At 52.8% G+C, this 21651-nt stretch overlaps 1 protein-coding gene across 1 annotated transcript in view; it reads left to right on the forward strand.

Moving 5' to 3' along the window:
• Window positions 1–15525: 15525 nt before the first annotated feature.
• Window positions 15526–21651, forward strand: part of IL6R (interleukin 6 receptor) — a 47711-nt gene continuing 41585 nt past the window's right edge. Inside the window, exon 1 of the mRNA XM_056123685.1 lies at window positions 15526–15797. Coding sequence (XP_055979660.1) covers window positions 15527–15797 — 271 coding nt within the window. The 5' untranslated portion in view covers window position 15526. The remainder of the gene's footprint in view (window positions 15798–21651) is intronic.

Genomic DNA, 21651 nt, shown 5'->3' on the forward strand with positions numbered 1-21651 from the left:
TCCTGTGTGTGGCCGCAAACAGAACAAAATCAGAAACACAGAATAATGATTTCTTTTTTTTAACCCCACCCAGCAGTGCTTAGGGCTTACTCAGGGATCACAAGACCAAACCTGGGTGGGCTGTGTGCAAGGCAAGGTCCTTACCCATCATACTCTCTCTTCTGTCCCACAAATCTTGGAAAGTTGTTCTGGGCTACTGCTCAAATAATTTATTATCTTCTTTCTTTTGCTGGCCTTTTTTTGCAGGGAGGATGGGATGGCGGCACACTCGGCCATGCTCAGGGCTTACTCCTAACTGTGCTCAGGAATCACTCCTGGCAGGGCTCGGGGGACCATATGGGATGCCAGGAATCGAATCTAGATTGACTGTATGCAAGGTAAGCGCCTGATCCACGGTACTAGTGATCCGTCCCTGTTGGTTCTCTGCCATGGGTTCCAAGCTTTACCTCAGGCTTGCTGACCCCACCCTCCCACCCTCCCTTCTTTCGTCCTTGTGACTCTTCTGTTATATTTTTAGTTCAAGTGCTCTATTCTTTATGGTCTCTTTTGGGGCTTGCCTCAAGCTTTCTTTCACACTTCCTCTATCCTTGTGGAAGTTCAGATGCCCTTCTCATTTCAGAAAACTTAAAAAATAAAAACCCTGCTTAGAGATAGTACAAGGGTAAAGCTCTTGCCTTGCACATATCCGCTCTAAGTTTGGTCCCTGGCACTGCAGAGGGTTCCCTGAGCCTGCCAGGAGTGATCCCTGAGCAGAGCCAGGAGTAAGTCCTGAGCATCCTGGGTGTGGCCCACAAAACAACAACAACAACAACAAAAAAATAGAATTAAAAAAAAGAGGAAAACCCTCCAAACCCCAAAATCCTCTTTTATAAAAAAAAAAAAAAACAGAAAACATCCAGGGGTGGCCCAATGTGGTGAAAGGCGGTGCTCTTTCTCTCAGAGTGGAACAGTGGCCTGCTTCAGCTTCTGTGGGAAACAGAATGGATACTTTGCAAAAAAATGAAGGATAGAACTTCCATTTGAACTAGCAATTTCATTTCTTGATTTCTATCCCAAGAACATAAAAACGCTGATTTACAAAGATATTGCAGCACTCGGAATCTCCTGCCCCCATGCCAGGCTGTCTTCACTGGGGCCCCCTTGGAAGGGGGCGGGTTGAGTTTCCCTCCCCGCCCCAAGCAGAACCCCAGTCACCAAAAACCTCCAGAACCCAGTCACAGCCATGCTCAAGGCCACTCTCCACACACTCGGATGAGCCTCATGCATGAAGGAACCGGTAGAAGAACCCAAGTATGCGGAACCTGGGACTGAGATCTCTAAGCCTGATCGAATCGGGACTGGGCCTCCCCCACCCAGATCCCCCATTTTCCAGTGGCTTGGCAATCACACCCACAAACTGCCCCTGGCGGGGGTATGGTGCCGCCAGCAGGTCAATCTGTACCTGTGAGGCGAGTGCATCAGCAGCCTCATGGCGCCTTCAGACTTCCAGATACCCCAAAATTGCTGCTGTGCCTTTGGCCAGACCCCAAAAACTTGGGGCAAAGTTTACCAAGAAAGTAAACAGCCAAAAGTTAGGTATAAGGGAGACACACCCACAAACCACCTCTGGTTCAGCTATATAATTGGAGGCATGGCCTCTCTGGTTCCTGATCAAACTGCTTAACGGCCATATTCCAGAGACTCAGAAACAAATCTTGAAACCCAATGGCTTTGGCAGAACTGCGTCCGGTCCCTGCAATAAGTTACCGGCGTCGGGCCACCCCAGGTGGGAATAGATTTCCTGCCTTGGCCTGGTCCCCCTGGTGGCCCGGTGGCCACCATCCTCCAGAGGTCACTGGACAGTCAGGTTTGGGCCTGCAGTGACAAGACACGTGGGGCCTCATGGGATGGGGATGGAACCGCCCTTTCCTCCCTGTTCCAATGAGATCCCGAGTTGCCGCCCATGAACGGCCTCTCTGGCTCCTGATCAAGCTGCTTAACAGCCATGATCCGAGAGACTCAGGAACAAATCTCAGAACCAGCAGGTTTTGGCAGAAACCTCTCCAGATTTAAGTGTTAAAATTTCGGAATTTCAAAATCTAGTGGCCGCTACTGCAGCCACGTGACACCATATGTTATTCATAACCAGCAATAGAAAACAAATTATCTACTGTTGCCTTTTTTGGCAGATTCGAGTGTTGGGGTAAAATCTCAAATAATAATGGTGGGTCTGGTGTGAAAATATTGAATGTAATCAAAGTAGAAAGAGAGTGATGTGGAAATCATCTGCCCCACAGGTAGGGGCAGGGTGTGCGATGGGGATATACTGGGGTTTTTGGTGGTGGAGAATGGGCACTGGTGAAGGTACGAGTGTTTCATTGTATGACCAAGACTTAAACCCGAAAGCTTTGTAACTGCTCTCATGGTGATTCAATACACACACACACACACACACACACACACATATATATATATATATATATATATATACAAACTGCCCCTGGCACCACGTGATCCATCAATGGCCAAGATCCAGATACTATAAAACAAAGCTCCCAGAAGCATGAGGCCACATTTGCAGCTGCACAACCTCTTATAGTCTAGCCCACTGATGTACCAAATATACATTCTCAATCCCTCTCAGAGAGACCAGCAAGCTACAGAGAGTATCCTGCTTGTATGGCAGAGCCTGGCAAGCTCCCTGTGGCGTATTCAATATGCCCAAAACAGTAACAATAACGGGTCTTATTCCCCTGACCCCGAAAGAGCCTCCAATATGGCACCATTGGGAAGGATGAGTAAGGAGAGACTGCTAAAATTTCAGGGCTAGTATGAATGGAAATATTACTGGCTCGAGCAAATCGATGAACAACAGGAAGACAGTGATATAGTGATTTCAGCTTGATAGCCAACCCCTGGAAAAAATCCAAGTTCCCAAGAAGAAATGAGTGGGTAAATTGTGGTGTACAGGCCAGAGCCACATTGCATACAGGAGCTCCAGACTCTCTCTCTGGCAGAGTATGGTTCCCCCAGAACTGCCCGGAGTGACCCCAAGCACTGATCTGAGAGTAGCCTTCAGCCCTTCTGCATATGATCCAAAAGCAAAAAACAATGAAGGAAAGAAAGGAAGGAAGGATGGAAGGAAGGAATAAAGAAGGAAAGAAGAAGAAAAAAAGGAAAGAAATAAAGAACAAAAGAAAGAAAGAAAAGAAGATAAATTATGGTGTATATATACACAATGGAATACTATGCATTAGTTTAAGAAAAGAATGATGAAATCCTGAGTCTGTTGCAACTTGGATAGCACTCTTATTTTTTAAATTTATTTTTATTTTTATTTTGTTTGCTTTGGGTCACACCTGGCAATGTACAGGGGTCACTCCTGGATCTGCTTTCAGGAATTACTCCTGGCGGTGCTCAGGGGACCATATGGGATACTGGGAATCGAACCCGGGTCGGCCGCGTGCAAGGCAAACGCCCTACCCCCTTTGCTATTGCTCCAGCTCCTGGATAGCGCTCTTATACCCATTTTGCAGATACAGAAAATGAGGTTTCAATAAATGAGGTTTGGAAACAGTTCGGGTTTTCCAGATGGTTTAGAAATGACAGGGGCCAGAGTTTAGTGGTTAAGATGCTTGTTTTGCATGCTGCCAATCCAGTTTGATCTCCAGCATCACACAGAGTCCCCTGAGCCCCCCCACAAATGATCCCTAAGCACAGAGCCAGGAGTAAGCATTGAGCACTGCTGGGTGTGACCTAGAAGACAAGAAAAAGAGAGAGACAGAGACAGAGCCAGAGAGACAGAGAAATTGTCCTAAGGGTCAGAGAGATAATATCGGGGTTAAGATGCTTGCTTGGTGTGTAGCCAACGCTGGTTCTGTCTGGTACTGTACACGTTTCCCTAAGCACCAGCCACAGTGACCCCTGAGCACTGTTGGGTGTGATCCAAACACCCTCTCCATAGCCGCACCTCTCCTAGCACACACCGGAAATAGTTCTAATTCCTAAATGGGTCAATGACAGCTGGATCTGCACTGCCTCGTATGCAGTTTGAGTCAGGAATCTGCTTCTACATGTCTGCCTGTCCGCCCACTCAGCGCAGGAATGGCTGCTGCAGATAAAGTCAGGGCAGGGAGCACCCCACCACATTCCATTCCGGGGAACCCCAGCCTAGGGCAGACTCCGCTGGCAAGTGCTGGAGGCTAGGGCTCATCTCCTCTGGACCCAGGGCCAGAGAATCTTCCATAAAGGTGAGAGGGCAACCTGAGGGCAGGAGAGCAGGGCCTCGCCTCTGAAGGAGAGGCAGACCAGCTGCAACGCCTAAATTGCCTAAATCAGCCACCGATCGTATTTGTAATCCAGAATATTGTTGAAGCCATGGAACTCAAAAGGGCCTCCCATTAATGAGCAAATTCTATCTCAACCTGCTCATTGTACAGGTGATCCAAGAAACGTTGTTTGTTTAAGTTCGTTTTTTTTTTTTTTTTTGGACTGTGGGGTACCTGTAATTGAATCCAGGGCCTCAAACATGTGAGGCAACTGTACTACCATGGAGCCTCCTTCCCGGCCCGTAAGCTTTAAGTTAAAACACCTCTGGAGGGATTCTTCTGGGGACCGGGAAGGGGACAAACAGGTAAGGCGCTGCCTTGTATGCAGTCGACCTGGGTTTAGACCCCTGGCACCACATATGGTCTCCTGAGCCCACCAATAGTGATTCCAGAGCATAGAGCCAGAAATAATTCCTGAGCATCACAGGCGTGTCCCCAGTCTCCTTCTGCGCCCCTCCCCCCCGCCCCTAGCCCCAGAATTGTTGTTTTGAAAATTTATTTAGTTACGTTTATTTGACAAACACTTTTATAAGGCTTACTATTATGATGACATTGTTTTTTGTTTGTTTGTTTGTTTGTTTTGGGGGAGCCACACCCAGCAGTGCTCAGGGCTGACTACTAGCTCTGCACTCAGGGATCACACCTGGCAGTGCTCAGGGGACCATATGGTCTGCTGCATGTAAAGCAAAAGTCCTACCTGCTATACTATTGCTCTGCCCCCTGAAATTACATTGTTATAAATACTTACTGCACTGTAGCATGTAGCACTGTCCTCCCGTTGTTCATCAATTTGCTAGAGTGGCACCAGTAACGTCTCACAACAAATTGTGAGACTTGTTACCGGTTTTGCCATATCAAATATGTCATGGGTAGTTTGCCAGGTTTTGCCTTGCGGGCAAGATACTCTTGGTAGCTTGCTGGCCTCTCTGAGAGGGCCGGAAGAATCGAAGACAGGTCGGCCGCACGCAAGGCAAACACCCTACCCGTTGTGCTATGGCTCCAACCCAAATACTTGCTATATTAACTAATTTAATTATTAAAAGAATCCTATGAGGACACTTATATCCTGCCTCCCATCATTAGTTTGTTTGGGCCACACTGGGAGTGCTCAGGACTTACTCCTGGCTCTGTGCTCAGAGATCACTCCTGCAGGGCTCAGAGGACTGTATGGTGCCGGAGAGGGAACCTGGGTTAGCCACATGTCTTAACCCCTGTGTCAGCTCTCAGGCTCCTTATTCCTTAATTTTACAGCTGAAAACTGGATGTTCCAGGACGTTTGTGGCTTGTCTAAGGTCACATGATTAGAGAATGGCAGAGCCAGGATTTGAAAGCAGCAGTGTGGCTACAGGGTGTGTCTGCAGAATTTGAGCTTATCTTTTCTTTTATTTTGGGGGGCGCTGGGACTATGAGAGCCACACTGGAAAATGAACTAGAACTTTCTCACTTCCCGGATAGTTAATCTGTGCTGTGTACCTGATTTTTCAAGTTTCTAGCTAATTTAATCTTCTAGTTATTGTGATGCTTTTCCCAAATAAAAGGCCCTCCCGTTGATCGTCGATTTGCTCGAGCGGGCCCAGTAACGTCTCCATTGGAGACCTTGTTGTTACTGTGTCTGGCATATCGAATACTCTCGGTAGCTTGCCGGGCTCTCCGAGAGGGACGGAGGAATCGAACTCGGGTCCGCCATATTGGCTGCGTGCAAGGCAAACGCCCTACAGCTGTGCTATCGCTCTAGCCCCCGTGGCCAGGTGTGACCCAAAAAGCAAAAAAAAAAAAAAAAAAAAAAAGTGGTAAAGTATACGGTATACGTGTATAAGATCTTCCATATCAATCATTCAAAAAGAAGATTTCACTAGGATTAGATATATTCAATTTACATATTGAATGTATTAAACAGTATCATTCCCACCCATCTTCAAATCTCTTTTGACCTTGCGGAGCTGAAATTCTTTTCTATTTTGAGGGGTGTGGGGTTTGGGCCATATTTAGCAGTGCTCAGGGATTACTCCTGGATTTGTGCTCAGGGCTCACTCCTGGTGGGCTCAGGGATCATATGGGATGCTGGGGATCAAACTAGGGTTGGCTAAGTACAAGGCATGCATCCTGCCCACTGTACTATTTCTCCAGTCCCACAAAGCTAAAATCCTATGTTGATTAAATAGGAATTCCCATTTCTATTCCTCTCTATCCTCAGCAGCCACTGTTCTTTCTACCTCTGAGTCGGGCTACTCCTGATACTTGATGGAGGAGGGACGCAGACACTAATGTGTCTTTTTGCGTCTAGCTTACTTCATTCAGCACATTGTCCTCAAGCCCTTTAAATTCATTCATGTTACAGCAGAGTCTAAAAAATTCCTTCCTTTGATAAAGTTGGACACTACTATTTTTTGTATGTACATGCCATATTTTATTTCTCCCGCACTCATAGATTGGATTGTTGAGCTACTTCCAATTTCAGTTATTCCGCAGCGCCGAGCCTGGGTGTACTGTAACTAGCCTGAGTTCCTGCCTTCAATGCTTTTGTTGATATTCTCAGAAAGAAATGGACACTGTTAGAATATCTATATGCAAATCTTTGGTTTTTAATGGTGATTATTCATTTTATTTTTAGGCAGCACCCTACTCTGCTCAGGACTTATTCCTGGATCTGTGCTCAGGGATCACTCCTGGCAGTTCTTGGGGGACCTAATAGGGTGCCAAGGATTAAGCCCTAGTCAGCGGTATGCAAGGCAGGCTATACTATCTCTCTGGCCCCAATCTATGATAATAAAAAAAAAAATTTTACTGTAGTTTTGGTAATATGTTACAATAATATTATCATTTTTAGTTGTGATGATCAAAGCTATTGTACCAGACTTTCTTCAGTGAAAAAAATTAAATTACTGGGGTTGAAGTGATAGTTAGTCTATAGTGGATAGGGCACTAGCCTTGCATGCAGCCAAACAGGGCTCTATCCCTCTATGATCCCAGGAGCCCCCAGGAGTGATTCTTGAATGCAGAACTAGGAGAAACCCTTAAGCATCACCAGGTGTGGCCCTCAAACAAAACAAAACAAAAAACACATTTATTTAGATCCAGAGAGATAGTACTATGTGTAAGGCTCTTGCCTTACACGTGCCTGACCCAGATTTGATCCCTGGAACCCCATATGGTCGCTTTATTTTATTTTATTTTTATTTTTGGGTCACACCCGGTGATGCACAGGGGTTACTCCTGGCTCTGCGCTCAGGAACCACCCCTGGTGGTGCGCAGGGGACCATATGGGATGCTGGGAATTGAACCCTGGTTGGCCGCATGCAAGACAAACACCCTACCCGCTGTGCTATTGCTCCAGCCTCATATGGTCCCTTTAGCCCTGCCAGGAGTATCCCTGAGTGTAGAGCCAGGAGTAAGCCCAGAACACCACTGGGTGTGGTCCCAAAACCAAACCAAACTAAACTAAAACATAATACTCTCCAGTTTCATCCAAGTTACAAAAACTGCTTCATTTTCTTTTTCTTCAAATTATTTTTAAATGTATTTAACTGAATCACTATGAGATACAGTTACAAAGCTTTCATGATTGAGTTTCAGTCATACGATGATCGAACACCCATCCCTCCACCAGTGTGCATTTTCCACCACCAGTGTCCTCAGTATCCCTCCCGCCACCCCCTCCCCACCTTACCCCCAGCCTCTGTGGCAGACACCTTCCTTCTTACTCTCGCTCTACTTTTTTTTTGCTTTTTTTTTCATTTTTTATAATTTTATTTATTGAATCACCGTGAGAGCAGTTACAAAGCTTTTGGGTCTAAGTCTCAGTCATACAATGAAACACCCGTACCTTCACCAGTGCCCATTCTCCACCACCAAAAACCCCAGTATACCCCCATCCCACACCCTCCCCCTGCCTGTGGGGCAGATGATTTCCACATTACTCTCTCTCTACTTTGATCACATTCAATATTTCGACACCAGACCCACCATTATTATTTGAGATTTTACCCCAACACTCAGATATGCTGAAAAGGCAACAATAGACAATTTGTGTTCTATTGCTGGTTGTTAATAACATATGATGTCGCATGACTGCAGTAGGGCCATGTGACCGAAATTTTAACACTTAAATCTGGAGGGATTACTGCCAAAAGCCACTGGGTTTCGAGATTTGCTCCTGAGTCTCTGGGATCATGGCTGTTGAGCTGCTTGATCAGGAGCCAGAGAGGCCGTTCGTGGGCGATGACTTGGGGTCTCGTTGGGGTGGGGAGGACAGGCCCGGCTCCACCCCATCCCATGAAGCCCAACAAGTTTCGTCACTGCGGGCCCAAGCTTGACTGTCCAATGGCCTCTGGAGGATGGCGGCCACCGAGCCGCCAGGGGGAAACAGGTAGAGGGACAGCACCCTTTCCCCCCTGGGGTGGCCCGGCGACAGTAACCTACTGCAGGGTCCGGACACATTTCTGCCAAAAGCCTCTGGGTTTTGAGATTTGTTTCTGAGTCTCTGGGATCATGGCCATTAAGCAGCTGGATCAGGAGCCAGAGAGGCCATTCGTGGGCGATGACTTGGGGTCTCGTTGGGGAGGGGAGGACAGGCCCAGCTCCCCCCCCCCATCCCGTGAGGACCAACAAGTTTCGTCACTGCGGGCCCAGGCCTGACTGTCCAATGGCCTCTGAAGGATGACGGCCACCGAGCCGCCAAGAGGGAGCAGGTGGAGTGACAACACCCTTTCCTCCCTGGGGTGGCCCCGCGACAGTAACGTACTGTGGGGTCCGGACGCATTTCTGCCAGAAGCCGCTGGGTTTCAAGATTTGATTCTGAGTCTCTGGGATCAAGGCTGTTAAGCAGCTTGATAAGGAGCCAGAGAGGCCGTTCGTGGACGATGACTTGGGGTCTCGTTGGGGTGGGGAGGACAAGTCCGGCTCCCCCCCCCCCCATTCCATGAGGCCCAACATGTTTCATCACTGCGGGCCCAAGCATGACTATCCAATGGCCTCTGGAGGATGATGGCCACCGAGCCACCAAGGGGGAGCAGGCGGAGTGACAACACCCTTTCCCCCTGGGGTGGCCCAGCGACAGTAACCTACTGCAGGGACTGGACGCATTTCTACCTAAAGTCACTGGTTTCCAAGATTCATTTCTGGGATCATGGCCATTAAGCAGTTCAATCAGGAACCAGAGAGGCCATGCCTCCAATTATATAGCTGAGCCGGAGGTGGTTTGTGGGTGTGTCTCCCACATACCTAACTTTTGGCTATTTACTTTCTTGGTAAACTTTGTCCCAAGTTTTTGGGGTCTGGCCAAAGGCACAGCAGCAATTTTGGGGTATCTGGAAGTCTGAAGGCGCCATGAGGCTGCTGATGCACTCGCCTCACAGGTACAGATTGACCTGCTGGCGGCACCATACCCCCTTTTTTGCTTTTTTTTGGGTTACACCCGGCAATGCTCAGGGGCTACTCCTGGCTCTGCACTCAGGAGTTGTTACTCAGGGGACCATATGGGATGCTGGGAATCGAACCCAGGTTGGGCGCATGCAAGGCAAACGCCCTACCCACTGTGCTATCACTCCAGCTCCACTCTCGCTCTACTTTTAGGCATTTTCTTTTCCCTTATGACTGCATAGTATTGTATTGTGTATATGCACCAACACAACTTCTTTATTTATCTGTCGATGGACATTTGGTTATTTCCACTTTCTGGCTATTGTACAAAGCGATGCAATGAATGTTCATACGCAAATATATTTTAAGTGAATGTTTGCTTTGGCAAATGTTTCAAGTGAATGTTTTGGTAGATGGCAAGAAGTGGAATTTCTGGGTCATGTAGCAGCTTTATTCTTGCCTTTTTAAGGAATGTCAGGGGCTGGAGTGATAGCACAACGGGTAGGGCATTTCCCTTGCATGTGGCTGACCCAGGTTTGATTCCCAGCATCCCATATGGTCCCAGCATCCCATATGATCCCCCGAGCATCGTCAGGAGTAATTCCTGAGTGCAGAGCCAGAAGTAAACCCTGTGCATTGCTGGGTGTGACCCAAAAAGCCGGGCAAAAAAAAAAAAAGGGAATGTCTATACTGTTGTCTATAGAGGCTGAATCATGTGATATTCCCAGAGGCAGGGGATGAGGGTTTCTTCTTCAGAGCATCCTTGCCAACAATGCTTGTTTCCTATTTTGGCGGGTAGGTGGGAAGGGCGGTGTCACAGTCACACCCAGTGGTGCTCAGGGCTTACACCTGGCTCTGCATTCAGGGGTCACTCCTGGTGGGGCTTAGGAGATCATCTGATATGCTAGGTTGGCCATGTGTGAGGCAAATGCTTACCTGTTCTGCTATCTCTCCAGTCCCTGTTTCCAGTCTTTTCTGAGACAGCTTTTTACACTGGCAGTGCTCAGAAATATTGATGTTTTGATTTGCATTTCCCTGATACATGACAATAAGTGACTATGAACAATTTTTCATATGTCTACTGGCCATCACTGTGTCTTTTTCATAGAAGTGTCTATTCATCTCCTCTCCCCATTTTTTGTTTCTTGATAGGCTTATTGGTTTCTGTTGTTATTTCTTTATTTACTTTTTTTTCTTTATTTACTTTTGGTAGCAGGGATTGATGTGGGAACATCATACATGAAAAGCAGGGAGTCCTTCAGGACTGACTCCCTTCCCTCTTTACTGTGATTTCATTGAGGTGATTTGCAGGAGAGAGAGATTCCCCAGTTGTTCCCAGGGCCCTATGGGCCACTCCCAGCATCCTCAGCTAGCTAGGCTGGTGCTCAGAGCTAGAGCCTGCAAATGCATAGCTTCTTGGGCCTGTGGTGTGAGATTCCCAAGGCCACACCTGGTCGAGCTCTTGGGTCTCAGGACTATGCTGCTGGTGCTCAGAGGGTCATGTGATGCTGGGGATGGAGCTCAGATCGGGTGATGCATGATTGCTAAGGCATGTACCTTAGCAATACTAGCTCTTTGGCTCTCTGTGATTTTTTTGTTTGTTTCATTTTGATTCTCGGTCACATTTGGCTCTGTGCTCAGGGTTGAGTCCTGGCAGTACTCAGGGGATTCTGTGTGGTGCCAGGAATCGAAGCTCGGTTGGCCGCATGCAGGGCAAGCACTTTCTGGCCCTCCTATCTCTGTGATGTTTTTTAAGTAAAAAAATCATAACAGAGCTGGAGCAATAGCACAGTGGGTAGGGCGTTTGCCTTGCACTCAGCCAACATGGCTGACACAGGTTCGATTCCCAGCACCCCATATGGTCCCCCGAGCACCGCCAGGAGCAATTCCTGAGTGCATGAGCCAGGAGTAACCCCTGAGCATCGCCGGGTGTGACCCAAAAAGCAAAAAAAAAAAAAAAAAGCATAACATTCTACAGATATTAAAATATGACTGAAATATGAAATACCGAGAATGATAGTGCTAAGACCCCTTTGTGGGAGTGGGGGTGATTCAGTGAGTGAGCCACAGGAAGTGGACTGAGTGATGAGTTCTGCAGGATGGAAACGGGAGGGGGAGGGCGGTGAGCAGGACTATTACGTGGCCAGTGTTGGGGCACTGCCTGTGTCCACCATGGGGCAGTGGGTGCCTTCCTTGGCAGGCTGGGGGTGCTGGCCTAGGGGGGGCTGAATTCTGGGGGGTGACACGGCCGAGCACACTGAGTGATGTTGATCAGCAGGGTAGGGATGGGGTGCCCTTATTATACCTACATTGGACCCCTTCCAGCCCCCTGTCAGGCTTATGGGAGGGGGCAGGGAAGTGCCTTCCCTGTAACTACTGATCTGTCCGGTCAGCCCAGGATTCTCTGACCCCAAGGGTAAAGAGAGAACAAAAGGCATTGTTCCACTCCTTCCCAAAGAGATAGTCTGAACACTGCCTGTTGGGAGGAGGTAGGGCAGGATTAAAAAAAAAAAAAAAACAGGCCCAGCCCTGCCTGACACCACCTTCAGCAAAGGTGACCCTTTCTCTCTAAAAGCCTCAGGGTCCTTATCTGCAAATCAAGGAGGCAGATGAATAAATGCGATGACCAAGTCCCTTTTCAACACAAAATACTCTGTGCCTCAATTCTATGGGTCCATCAGACTTTTGGGGGGACAGTACAGTGGGTAGGGCCTTGTACCTGGTTGGCCGGGGTTTGACCCCCAGCACCCCATAGGAACCCCTGAGCCCCACCAGGAGTGAGCCCTGAGTGCAGAGGCAGGAGTTGCCCTGAGTACTGCCCAATGTCACTCACACCCGTGCCAAAAAAAGGAAAAACAGCCAAAAACCAGATCTCAGATCTCAGAGAACTCCACAGACCTGCATGGAGAAAGCTGGGTTTGAGCCCGGGAAACTCACGGTCCCCAGAGCAGTGCTGGAATTGACCTCCAAGCACAGGGCAGGGGGTAGTCCCTGCACACTGCCAGGTGTGGCTCCTCCCCCACCCTCACCCCACTGACCCTCTCCAGGTCCAAGGTTGGAGGACTTGTTACCCAGGAAGGGTGTGAACCCAGACACTCTGAAGAGACATCAGGGTGTCCAAGAAGCAGAAGCTCCAAAGCCCAGGTCTGCATCTCAGCCCCCCTCTCGAAGCCGCTGAGTTGGGGGTGTCCTGCAGTATCCTGGATCAGGGCTGCTACGTGTCAGCCTCCCCTCTGCTCCCTGTCTGAAGGTCACAGACACAGTGTCCCAGCCCTCAGGGCTCCAGAGTTCAAAGGAAACACAGGGGAACGTTCTTTGCAAGCAGCACGGTGAGCCACGGGGACGCCCTGGCAAAGGTCCTGCGGGTGTCCCCGGCTGCACAGCGCCCTACATGCGGGGTTGAACCCCACACTTCTTCCTGGAGCCCCGGTCAAACCCAGAGCCTGCCCAGGGTCGGGGGCCAGGTCTGTGCTGCCCAGACTGGGCAAGGGTGGTGGTGGTGGTGGGCGGGGGGGTCCAGTTGTGCAGGTATGTTTCCCTCTCTCCCTTATCAATGTGTTTTATAACCGAGTCTGGCGTGTGGCAGGATTTTGGAATTGCGCTTGGGTGCAGTTCAGGCAGGGCTTGCCTGGGGTCAGAGTGCTTACCCAGGTGACCACCAGGACTTGCCCTGTTGGCCACAGGAAGGCCCTTGCCTTGTGCCAGGCCCTCCTCAGCAGGGATCACAGAGAGACATGCTCTATGGCGTGGTAGGGAATGGGGTGCTGGAACAAGGGGATCTTGGGACCGCAGACGCTGGGAGTGACCATCTTATTTTGTCCCCTGGCTGATGGGATTCTAGGCCACGGGGAAAGACTGAGAGGCTTAAGGATGACTCAGGGCCAGTGGGTGAAGTACAAGGAGGGGAATTTCAAGCCGCTGGAGCTGTAGTACAGTGGATATGGCTCTTGCCTTGCACGTGGCCGACCTGTGTTTGAATCCTGGCATCCCGGAGCACCGCCAGGAATAATTTTTTATTGATTTATTTTTCTTTCTTTTTTGCTTTTTGGGTCACACCCAGCGGTACACAGGGGTTACTCCTGGCTCTGCACTCAGGAATTACCCCTGGCGGTGCTCAGGGGACCTTATGGGATGCTGGGAATTGAACCCGGGTCAGCAGGTGCAAGGCAAACGCCCTACCCGCTGTGCTTTTGCTCCAGCCCCAGGAATAATTCTTGACCATCGTTGGCTGTGACCCAATAACAAATCCAGAGGGAAACACATGAGTGATGATCGAGATCCAGCCATGTTCCACAGAGGGGACCAGGAGAGAGGGGCCAGATCTCCTCACAGAACCACAAGGCTGGCTGCACGCCACCGCAGCCCTAAGCCAGGAGCAGAGACTGGTGAGGTTTGGCGAGGTGCCCCACAGAGCCAGCCGCAGGCGGCAGAGCTGGGCTCCAGGACCAAGACCCCTCCACTGTGGATGAGGCAGGGACCTCCAGGCAGAGTGGGGTATAGACACCTGTGTCTCAATGCCTCCTTTCCACTCTTCTGCCTGAGTGGAACGTGGCCCATGCCTTTGGTCTCAGGTTGCTGATTATTTTTGGCATGTAGAGGCAAACACTGCAGACTGCCTTATATTGTCCCCACCCCATTTTATTTTATTTCCAGTCATTCATTAACTTTTTCTGGTTTTGTGCCACACCTGGTGTGGCACCTGTTCAAGAGGACTTTATGGGGATCAAACCCAGATGGATTTGTGCGCAAGGCAAATGCCTTCCCTGCCCCCATCCTATCTCTCTGGCCCCCCTAGTCCTGATTGAATAGCTGGAGAGAGGGTGAGTGGCCCCAAGAGTTACCCTCCCTCCTCCTGCCTTTTTGCCCCCTCACTGCCTCTTTCGTGGGCTGGGTCAGGCTGATTCTGCCTGGCACAGTGGGTGGCTGCTTCCACAGAGTTCCTGCTGTACCCCCTTCCAGCTGACCCCGGAGCCCTGGTCCTGTCAGTGTCAGTCTGAGCAAGGTGAAGAAGCACATTCTGACTTTGCAGTGGGGATGCAGAAGCTTCTGGTCTAGCCCTTCTTGTCGCATTTCTTTCCTTCCTGGGACTTGGTTCCCCCGCTTCCCTCCCGTCCCCCCAATCCCTTCAGGCTCAGCTCTGGGGACTGGGACCTTGGCAGGTCTTTTCAGGTCTGCCCTGTGGTTCCTGCAAATTGAAATCAGAGTGGGGGGAGGAGGGGACAGGTAGGCGCCATCTACTGGTCCTCTGATTCCGATAAGCAGCGATACCAAACCCCAGCTGGAAACCAGCTTCTGACTTTTGGGGGGAGGGGGGACGGCGGATTGGGAGCCACACCTGGTGCTCAGGGCTTACTCCTGGCTCCGGGCGCAGGGATCACTCCTGACAGGGATCAGACACCCTAATGTGATGCCGGAGGTCGAACCCGTGTCTGCACGTGCTAGGCAAGCGCTCTACCCGCTGTACTGTCTTTCCAGACACCGCGATTTGGTTGGGGCCCCCACCACGCTGTCCGCAGTCGGGGGCCGCCCCTGGAGGTGGCCGGGGTCGAACTAGCCCTTTGCGCCTTCTCCCCGGCCTAACCCCGGAGGTGTTGGGGGGCTCCCAGATGGGAAGCCGGCACCAGGTGCTCCGCTTCCCCTCACCCCTCTCGAAACCCGGCTCCCCGACCCGGGGAGGGGGGCGCCCCCTGCGGGCAGGTGCGGGCAGGTGCGCCGGTCCGGGCGCCGCCCTCGCTCCGCTGCCCCGCGCCGGGCGGTTGCGCCATCCGCTCCCGGTGCTTTAACAGGGCGGGCCGGGGCGCCGCGGCGCGAGTTCCTCAAATGTTTTCCTGCGTTGCCAGGACTGAGAGCTGCTCTGAGTCATGGGCGAGCGGGGAGCGCGGCGCGGGGCCGGGCGCGGCGCGGGGCTCCGGGGGCCGCGGAGCGCGCGCAGCCCCGGGGGCTCGAGGCCGGCCGAGCCGCCGCCGCCGAGCGGCCGAGCCGCCGCGGGGACCCGCAGTCTCGGAGCCTGTCCCGGAGCCTGTCCCGGAGAGAGCCCGCGAGGAAGCATGTGGGCCGCGCGCTGCGCTCTGCTCGCCGCCCTGGTGGCCGCCTGCGGGGCCACCGCCGCCGTCAGCGACTGCCGGGCGCTGGGTAAGGGCTGAGCGCCGCGCGGGGGGCGCGGGGGGCGCGGGGTGGCGGAGAGCCGGAGATCCGAGGCGGCGCGTGAGACGCGGGGACGCTGGGAGCGCGGGGCGCAGGGCGCGGGGCACGCGGAGGGCCAGGGGTCCGCGGTGGCGTGGGGAACGCGGGGCGCGCGGGGTACCGGGGGTCCGAGGCGGCGCGTGGGGCGCGGGAGCCGCGAAGGTCCGCGGCGGCTGCTGGGGACGTAGGGCCGGGGGTCCGCGGCAGCGCGGGGTCCCGGGACTTGGGGACTCCCTGGCAGCGGATAGCTGGTGCCTGAGTGAAGGGCCGCGTCCTGCGCGTCCTTTCCCGGGGGAATGCGGGGGCCTGACCCCATCCCTCTGCCAGCTAATCTTGCCGGGCGCTCGGAAACCTGTTCCCGCGACCCGCGCCTGCCCAGCCCCGCACACTTGTGTGCGTCCCAGGGGCGCGGGCTCCGCCGGGTGGCCCTTGGCACCAGGAGCGCGGCTGTTGCCCCAGCGTTCCAGAGGCATCTCCCTAGTTGTCTCGTGCGGGTGACAGTGCCTCACTGAGGGGCGCTGAGTCACGGGACCCCCTCGCCCCCTTCTCCGCGTTCTCGGTTCTTTGCGGACCCCAGCAGTTGCCCCGGGCGGTGACGCGCCCCAGACCGAGAGCCGGACCCGAGGGGAGGTTGATGAGGGGTGGGGGTGTCCGGCTCCCTGTTCCAGGGGAGAGAAGCAGAGGGGCAGGAGAGGGTGGCGGGCACTTGCTGTCCCGCTTGGTGGACCGCCTGGCTGTAGCCCGGCCTCTGCTGCTTCTCCAGGGGGTTATTTTAGGGTCGAGAACCCAGCGGGAAAACCGAGCGCCAGCTGGCAGTCTTCTGGGAACAGCTGGCTGGGGAGATGGTGCCCTGGCTCCTGCCCGCGAGGAATGATAAGGAGGTAGCACCAGAGGCCGGGTGCTGCGGCTTGCTGTTCCTGAGCTGAAGAGACTAAAGGAATCCGGCTCTCTACACATTTAATTCTTTGTGACGGTGCAAGAGTCAAACCTGGGACCTCTCACTTGTAAAGCTTTTATTCTAGCATGGCCCTATGGATGGGGGGCAGTGGGAGGGGGCGCCTTGGTGGTGTCCAGATCTAATCCCCGCTGCTGCTTTGCCAGGCTCATGCTCCAGCCCTCTGAGCTCCATCCACATATGGTTACCACTGGCAGGCACTGTTGGTTGGGGCTCCCTGTACCTTAGCCCTGTTTCTACTGGAGCTAGAGGTCCTTGGTGTAAAAGGGATGAGTGAGGGCTGGAGAGATAGTGCCGTGGCTAGGGCTCTTGCCCTGCAAATGGCTGACGCAGGTGGGTTCTATTCCCAGCACTCTGTATGGTCTCCCAGCCTCACCAAGAGTACTTCTTGAGCTCAGAGCCAGGAGTAAGCCCTGAACACTGCTAGATGTGCCTCCCCTCAAAAAATTATTTTATTGCTTTTTTTGCACCCAGCAACGCTCAGGGGTTACTCCTGGCTTTGCACTCAGGAATTACTCCTGGAGGTGGCTTGCGGGACCATATGGGATGCTGGGGAGCGAACCTAGGTCAGCCGCGTGCAAGGCAATCACCCTACCCACTGTACGGCCCAAAAAATAATTTTAAAAAGAGAGACAAAAGGTGTGTGTGGGAGGGTGTCCGAGAATCAGAGAGGTAGGGGCAGCGTTGGTTAGACCCACTCGTGGTTCTGCTCTGTGGCACTCCAGCTAACGTCAGACTAGCCCTGAAGGCAGAGGAGGGCGTGGGGGCAAGCTGAGGGTCAGGCCCTGTGGCTGGGAGTGGGGTAGGGGATGGGAGGCAGGGTGGCAGGACCGGCTGGGGAGGGAGGGCGGGAGGGCTGGGGTGCCTGTCCTGTGTCTACCTCCACTCTCCTGTCACCTGGGCCCTGCCCCAGGGAGGTTGCCAGGCTGCTCTTCCCTCCCAGGGCTGCTGTTGCTGTCAGCTGCGTGTCCCTGGGGCTCCGGAGGCGGGGCATGGGCACGGGGGCCTCGTGGCTGGAAAGGCAGAACTGGTAGTTTAGGGGAGGAAGTGAAAATCCTCCCCCCAAGGAAAAGGCAGAGATGTTGACTCTCCCCTCCCCCCTCCCCACCCGAATAAAGACAGGACAGGAAGTGACTCTGGGGACCCATGTGGGGAGCCGGGGCCCTGCAGGAGACAGCGCTGGTCTCGGGGAATGCTGCTCTTTCCTTGGCCTCAGAGGCCGGGAGCTGAGGCATGGCCCAGGGGTGCTCATGCGAGGGGTTGGAGGTGCTGGGTTCGGGACCTGGGACTCCCGCTGCTCTGTGTCAGCTCCTGTCCCCACTTCTGAACTTGGCCGCATCCCCAGGTCAGGATTTCTCCAGCATCTCAGGCCCCTTTCGTTGGAATTGGCATGTGGGGGTGGGATGCAGGACGGGGCTCCTGGGATGGCCCCGCAGTGTGTGGGAGTGGGGCTGGGGACACGTCCTCTTCAGGGAGTGTCCCTGCTAGCGTGGGCAGACGTGGGGATGGACGGCCTCAGAACCACTGAACCGAGGCCTCCCTGCTCCCAGCTGCTAGAAATCGGTGTACTGGCCCAGTCCCTTGTTTATTCATTGCAGCAAACAGGAATTGAGTTGTGGAGAGCCCTGAGGTATATGTGTGTGTGTTTGGGGTGCCTGTGTGGGGTCTGTCACCCAGACTCTACCCTCAAAGGAGCAGCTGGCAAGATAGTCCAGGACTTAGTGCCAGGCCTGGTGTACCCCAGCTCCAGCCCAGAATCGCAAGGAGGGACCCTCGGTGCCCCAGCCCCTATATCTCCCGGGAGGGGGAAGGAGTGAGGGATGAGGGCAGATCTGCTGGGGGAAGGTGCACTGAGAACGGGCACCCCTCACTTCTTGCCTTCCTGTCCCATATGCCAGCAGGCCACAACCTGTGAGGGGAGGGCACCTGTCATGTGTCCAGGTCAGCCTTGAAGGTCTCAGCTGTGTCCTCCCGCTCTTGGGCACCCCTTAAATGGGAATTGATGAGAATGAAATAAAAATACTCATTCAAGTGCTCATCTACCCAGGGCAAGGGCTGCCCAGGGTATTCCATGCAGAGGGTGCTGCGTACATGCAGTGCACGGAGGGCTGGTTGGCTTATTCTGGAAGATTCCCTCCCTCCTTTCCTCGCTCCCTCCCTCTCTCATTCTTATTTTTGAGGTTTTGAGCCAAACCCAACAGTGCTCAGGGCTTTCTCCTGGCTCTGCTCTTGGCAGGCCCAGGACTTCCTTTGGGGTCTAAGAGGTCAGTCCCTTGGCCCCTGGAGGAGGAGTGTGACCCTCTGCAGATGGACAGGGGCTCAGGACCAGCAGGTTTGGAGGCCTGGGAGGTGCGTGCTGGGCATGAGGAACAGCAGACACGAAGGCAGAGAAATTGGCTGCGGGAGTCTGGCGTTTGGGAATGGGGACTGAACTAGGGACCAGAGCAGATGACATTATCTCAGAGGAGTCCCTGGGGTCACCCAGGGTAAGAGGGTAGAGCACAGCTCCGCAGAGCTGTAGTCATGGCTGCCCCTTGGGCCCCCTCATCCCCCTGCTCCTTGGGCTGGGGAAGAGGCACGGTGGGGGGCTGGAGAAACTGCTGGGGGTGTGGAAAGCCAACAGACAGTGTCTCAGGGGGGTGCAAGCATAGCGTGGAGCCTGCCGAGGGGCAGAGGAGTCCCGCAGGGCTGGATGGGGCAGGGCTGTGCTGGCCTTGGCACATTGCCACCGTCCAGGGAAGCTGAGGGAGGACATGAGTCTGTGGGGAAGCCCAGAGGAAGGCCCGGTGCAGAGACTGGTGTCACCTGTTCATGCTGGTGGCAACAGTCTGCTAGAGACCAGGGGTGGGAAGTGCCAAAACAACGGCCTTGACTAGGAGGGAAGAAATGGGGCTCAGAAAGGCGAGGAGGGCCTGGGGGGATGCACGGTGAGGAGGGCACTGGCCTTGCATGTGGGGTTTCATCTCCGAGGTTCCTCTAGGCACCCCTAGGAGTAATTCCTGAGCACAGAGCCAGGAATACCCCCCAGAGCCAGGAGTAACCCTGCTGGGGGTGGCCCCAAAACAAACAAACAAGTTCAGGCAGTACTTCAGGGTCATGCAGGGAGAAAGTGAGTGAGGGCATAGCCCACTGTCCCCAAGGCAGCCTCCCTGGATCAGGACTTGCCCCTTGGAGCGAGCCCTGTCTCCGCAGGCGGGTGGAGGCGGGGGTCCTGCCTTCTCTTGGAGAAGCCCTGGAGGCATAAGTGTCCGCTGCCTGCATCCTGCTCACATCCCTTTGGTTCAGGGGGACGTGTGGAGACTTGGCTGCTGCCCACCTCAAGCCCCTTGGGGAAGGCAGAGGAACAAGAGCATTTCCCGGAATCTTCCAGAATGCTGGAAGTCTTCTCTAGCCTCCGGGTGCTGGAGATGGGTGTGATTGCTGAGAGGCTATTTTGATGGGGAAAGGGGAGGATTTCCCCACTGGAAAGGAGATTTGGTAAAATCTCTGGAGCCTCCTTACAGGTTTTCAGAGATTAGCTCTGTCTGGAGAGTAGTTGTGAGGGTTTCAGTTAGAGGGGGGAGGGGCACACCCAGTATGGACCATGTGGTGGGTCCCGGGCCTCTGGCCTGCAAAACATGGCTCCAGCCCTTGGAGCCGGATCTCCCCGGCCCTCACAGTTGGATTCTTCGGTAATGAACTAGTGATTTAGTGAAAACAAAACCAAAACAAACTTTCTCTTGTTTGGATGTTTCATTACGTGAATTCACACAGCCTCCCTCTGATGGCCATCTGGTTGCTCCTGGCTGGACAGCGCTACAGGGACGAAATTCACCTTTCCCTCCTCTTGCCTGAATCCAAGTGTGTCTATGGGTCAGCAGTCAAATGCATTTGCTCTATTAGGTCATACACGTGCACACTTGACATAGCACCTATATGACTAACACTTGATCTGAGCTTTTTTGGGGTGTGGTCCCCAACTGTGTTCAGGGCTGACTTCTGGCTCTGAGCTCATGGGTCACTCCTGTTGGGGCTTAGGAAACCATATGGGATGTTGGGGATCAAAACCTGGTTAGCTGTGTGCAAGGCAGATGCCACACCTGCTGTACTCTCTCTCCAGCCCCTTAGACTAAGCTTTTATTTTTTAAAAATGTGATTAAATATACAGAGCATAAAAATTTTCAACTGGGGGCCGGAGCCATAGTACAACTGGTAGGGCGTTTGCCTTGCATGTGGCCCACCTGGGTTCAATCCCCGGCATCCCATATGGTCCCCCACGCACCACCAGGGGTAATTCCTGAGTGCAGAGCCAGGAGGAACCCCTGAGAATCGCTGAGTGTGACTCAAAATGCAAAAAAAAAATTTTTTTTCATCTGAACCATGTTATGTGTGCAGTTCAATAGTGCAGACTAAAGTAGTTTCGTTTACTATTATTTATGCACTTAAGTGTTTTTCCGTAGTTTCCACTGTTCATTTCAGTGCTTGCACTACTGTGCTGTTTAATTACTGTAGCTTTGTCATGTGCTTGGAAGTTTGATTGAGCTGATCCCTTCTCATTTCCCTGCTCTTTCAGATTTGGGCTTGCCAGTTTTCTTTTTCATTTGAGTTTGACAAATTGTTCCATTTCCCTTTTTTTTTTTTTTTTGAGGGGAGGGTTGGGCCACACCAAGTGATGATCAGGGCTTACTCCTGAATCTGATCTGTGCTCTGTGCTCCTAGTGGTGCATGGGGGGCCATATGGGATGTTGGGGACCGAACCAGAGTTGGCCATGTGCATCCTACCCGCTCTGCTATCACTCTGGCCTCTCTACTGGTGTTTTCATTGGGATCAAGTAAAATTTAGAAGTTGATTTAGGAGTGTGAACATAG

Source organism: Sorex fumeus, unplaced genomic scaffold (assembly GCF_029834395.1).
Source record: "Sorex fumeus unplaced genomic scaffold, SorFum_2.1 ptg000047l, whole genome shotgun sequence".
NCBI classification, from domain to species: domain Eukaryota; kingdom Metazoa; phylum Chordata; class Mammalia; order Eulipotyphla; family Soricidae; genus Sorex; species Sorex fumeus.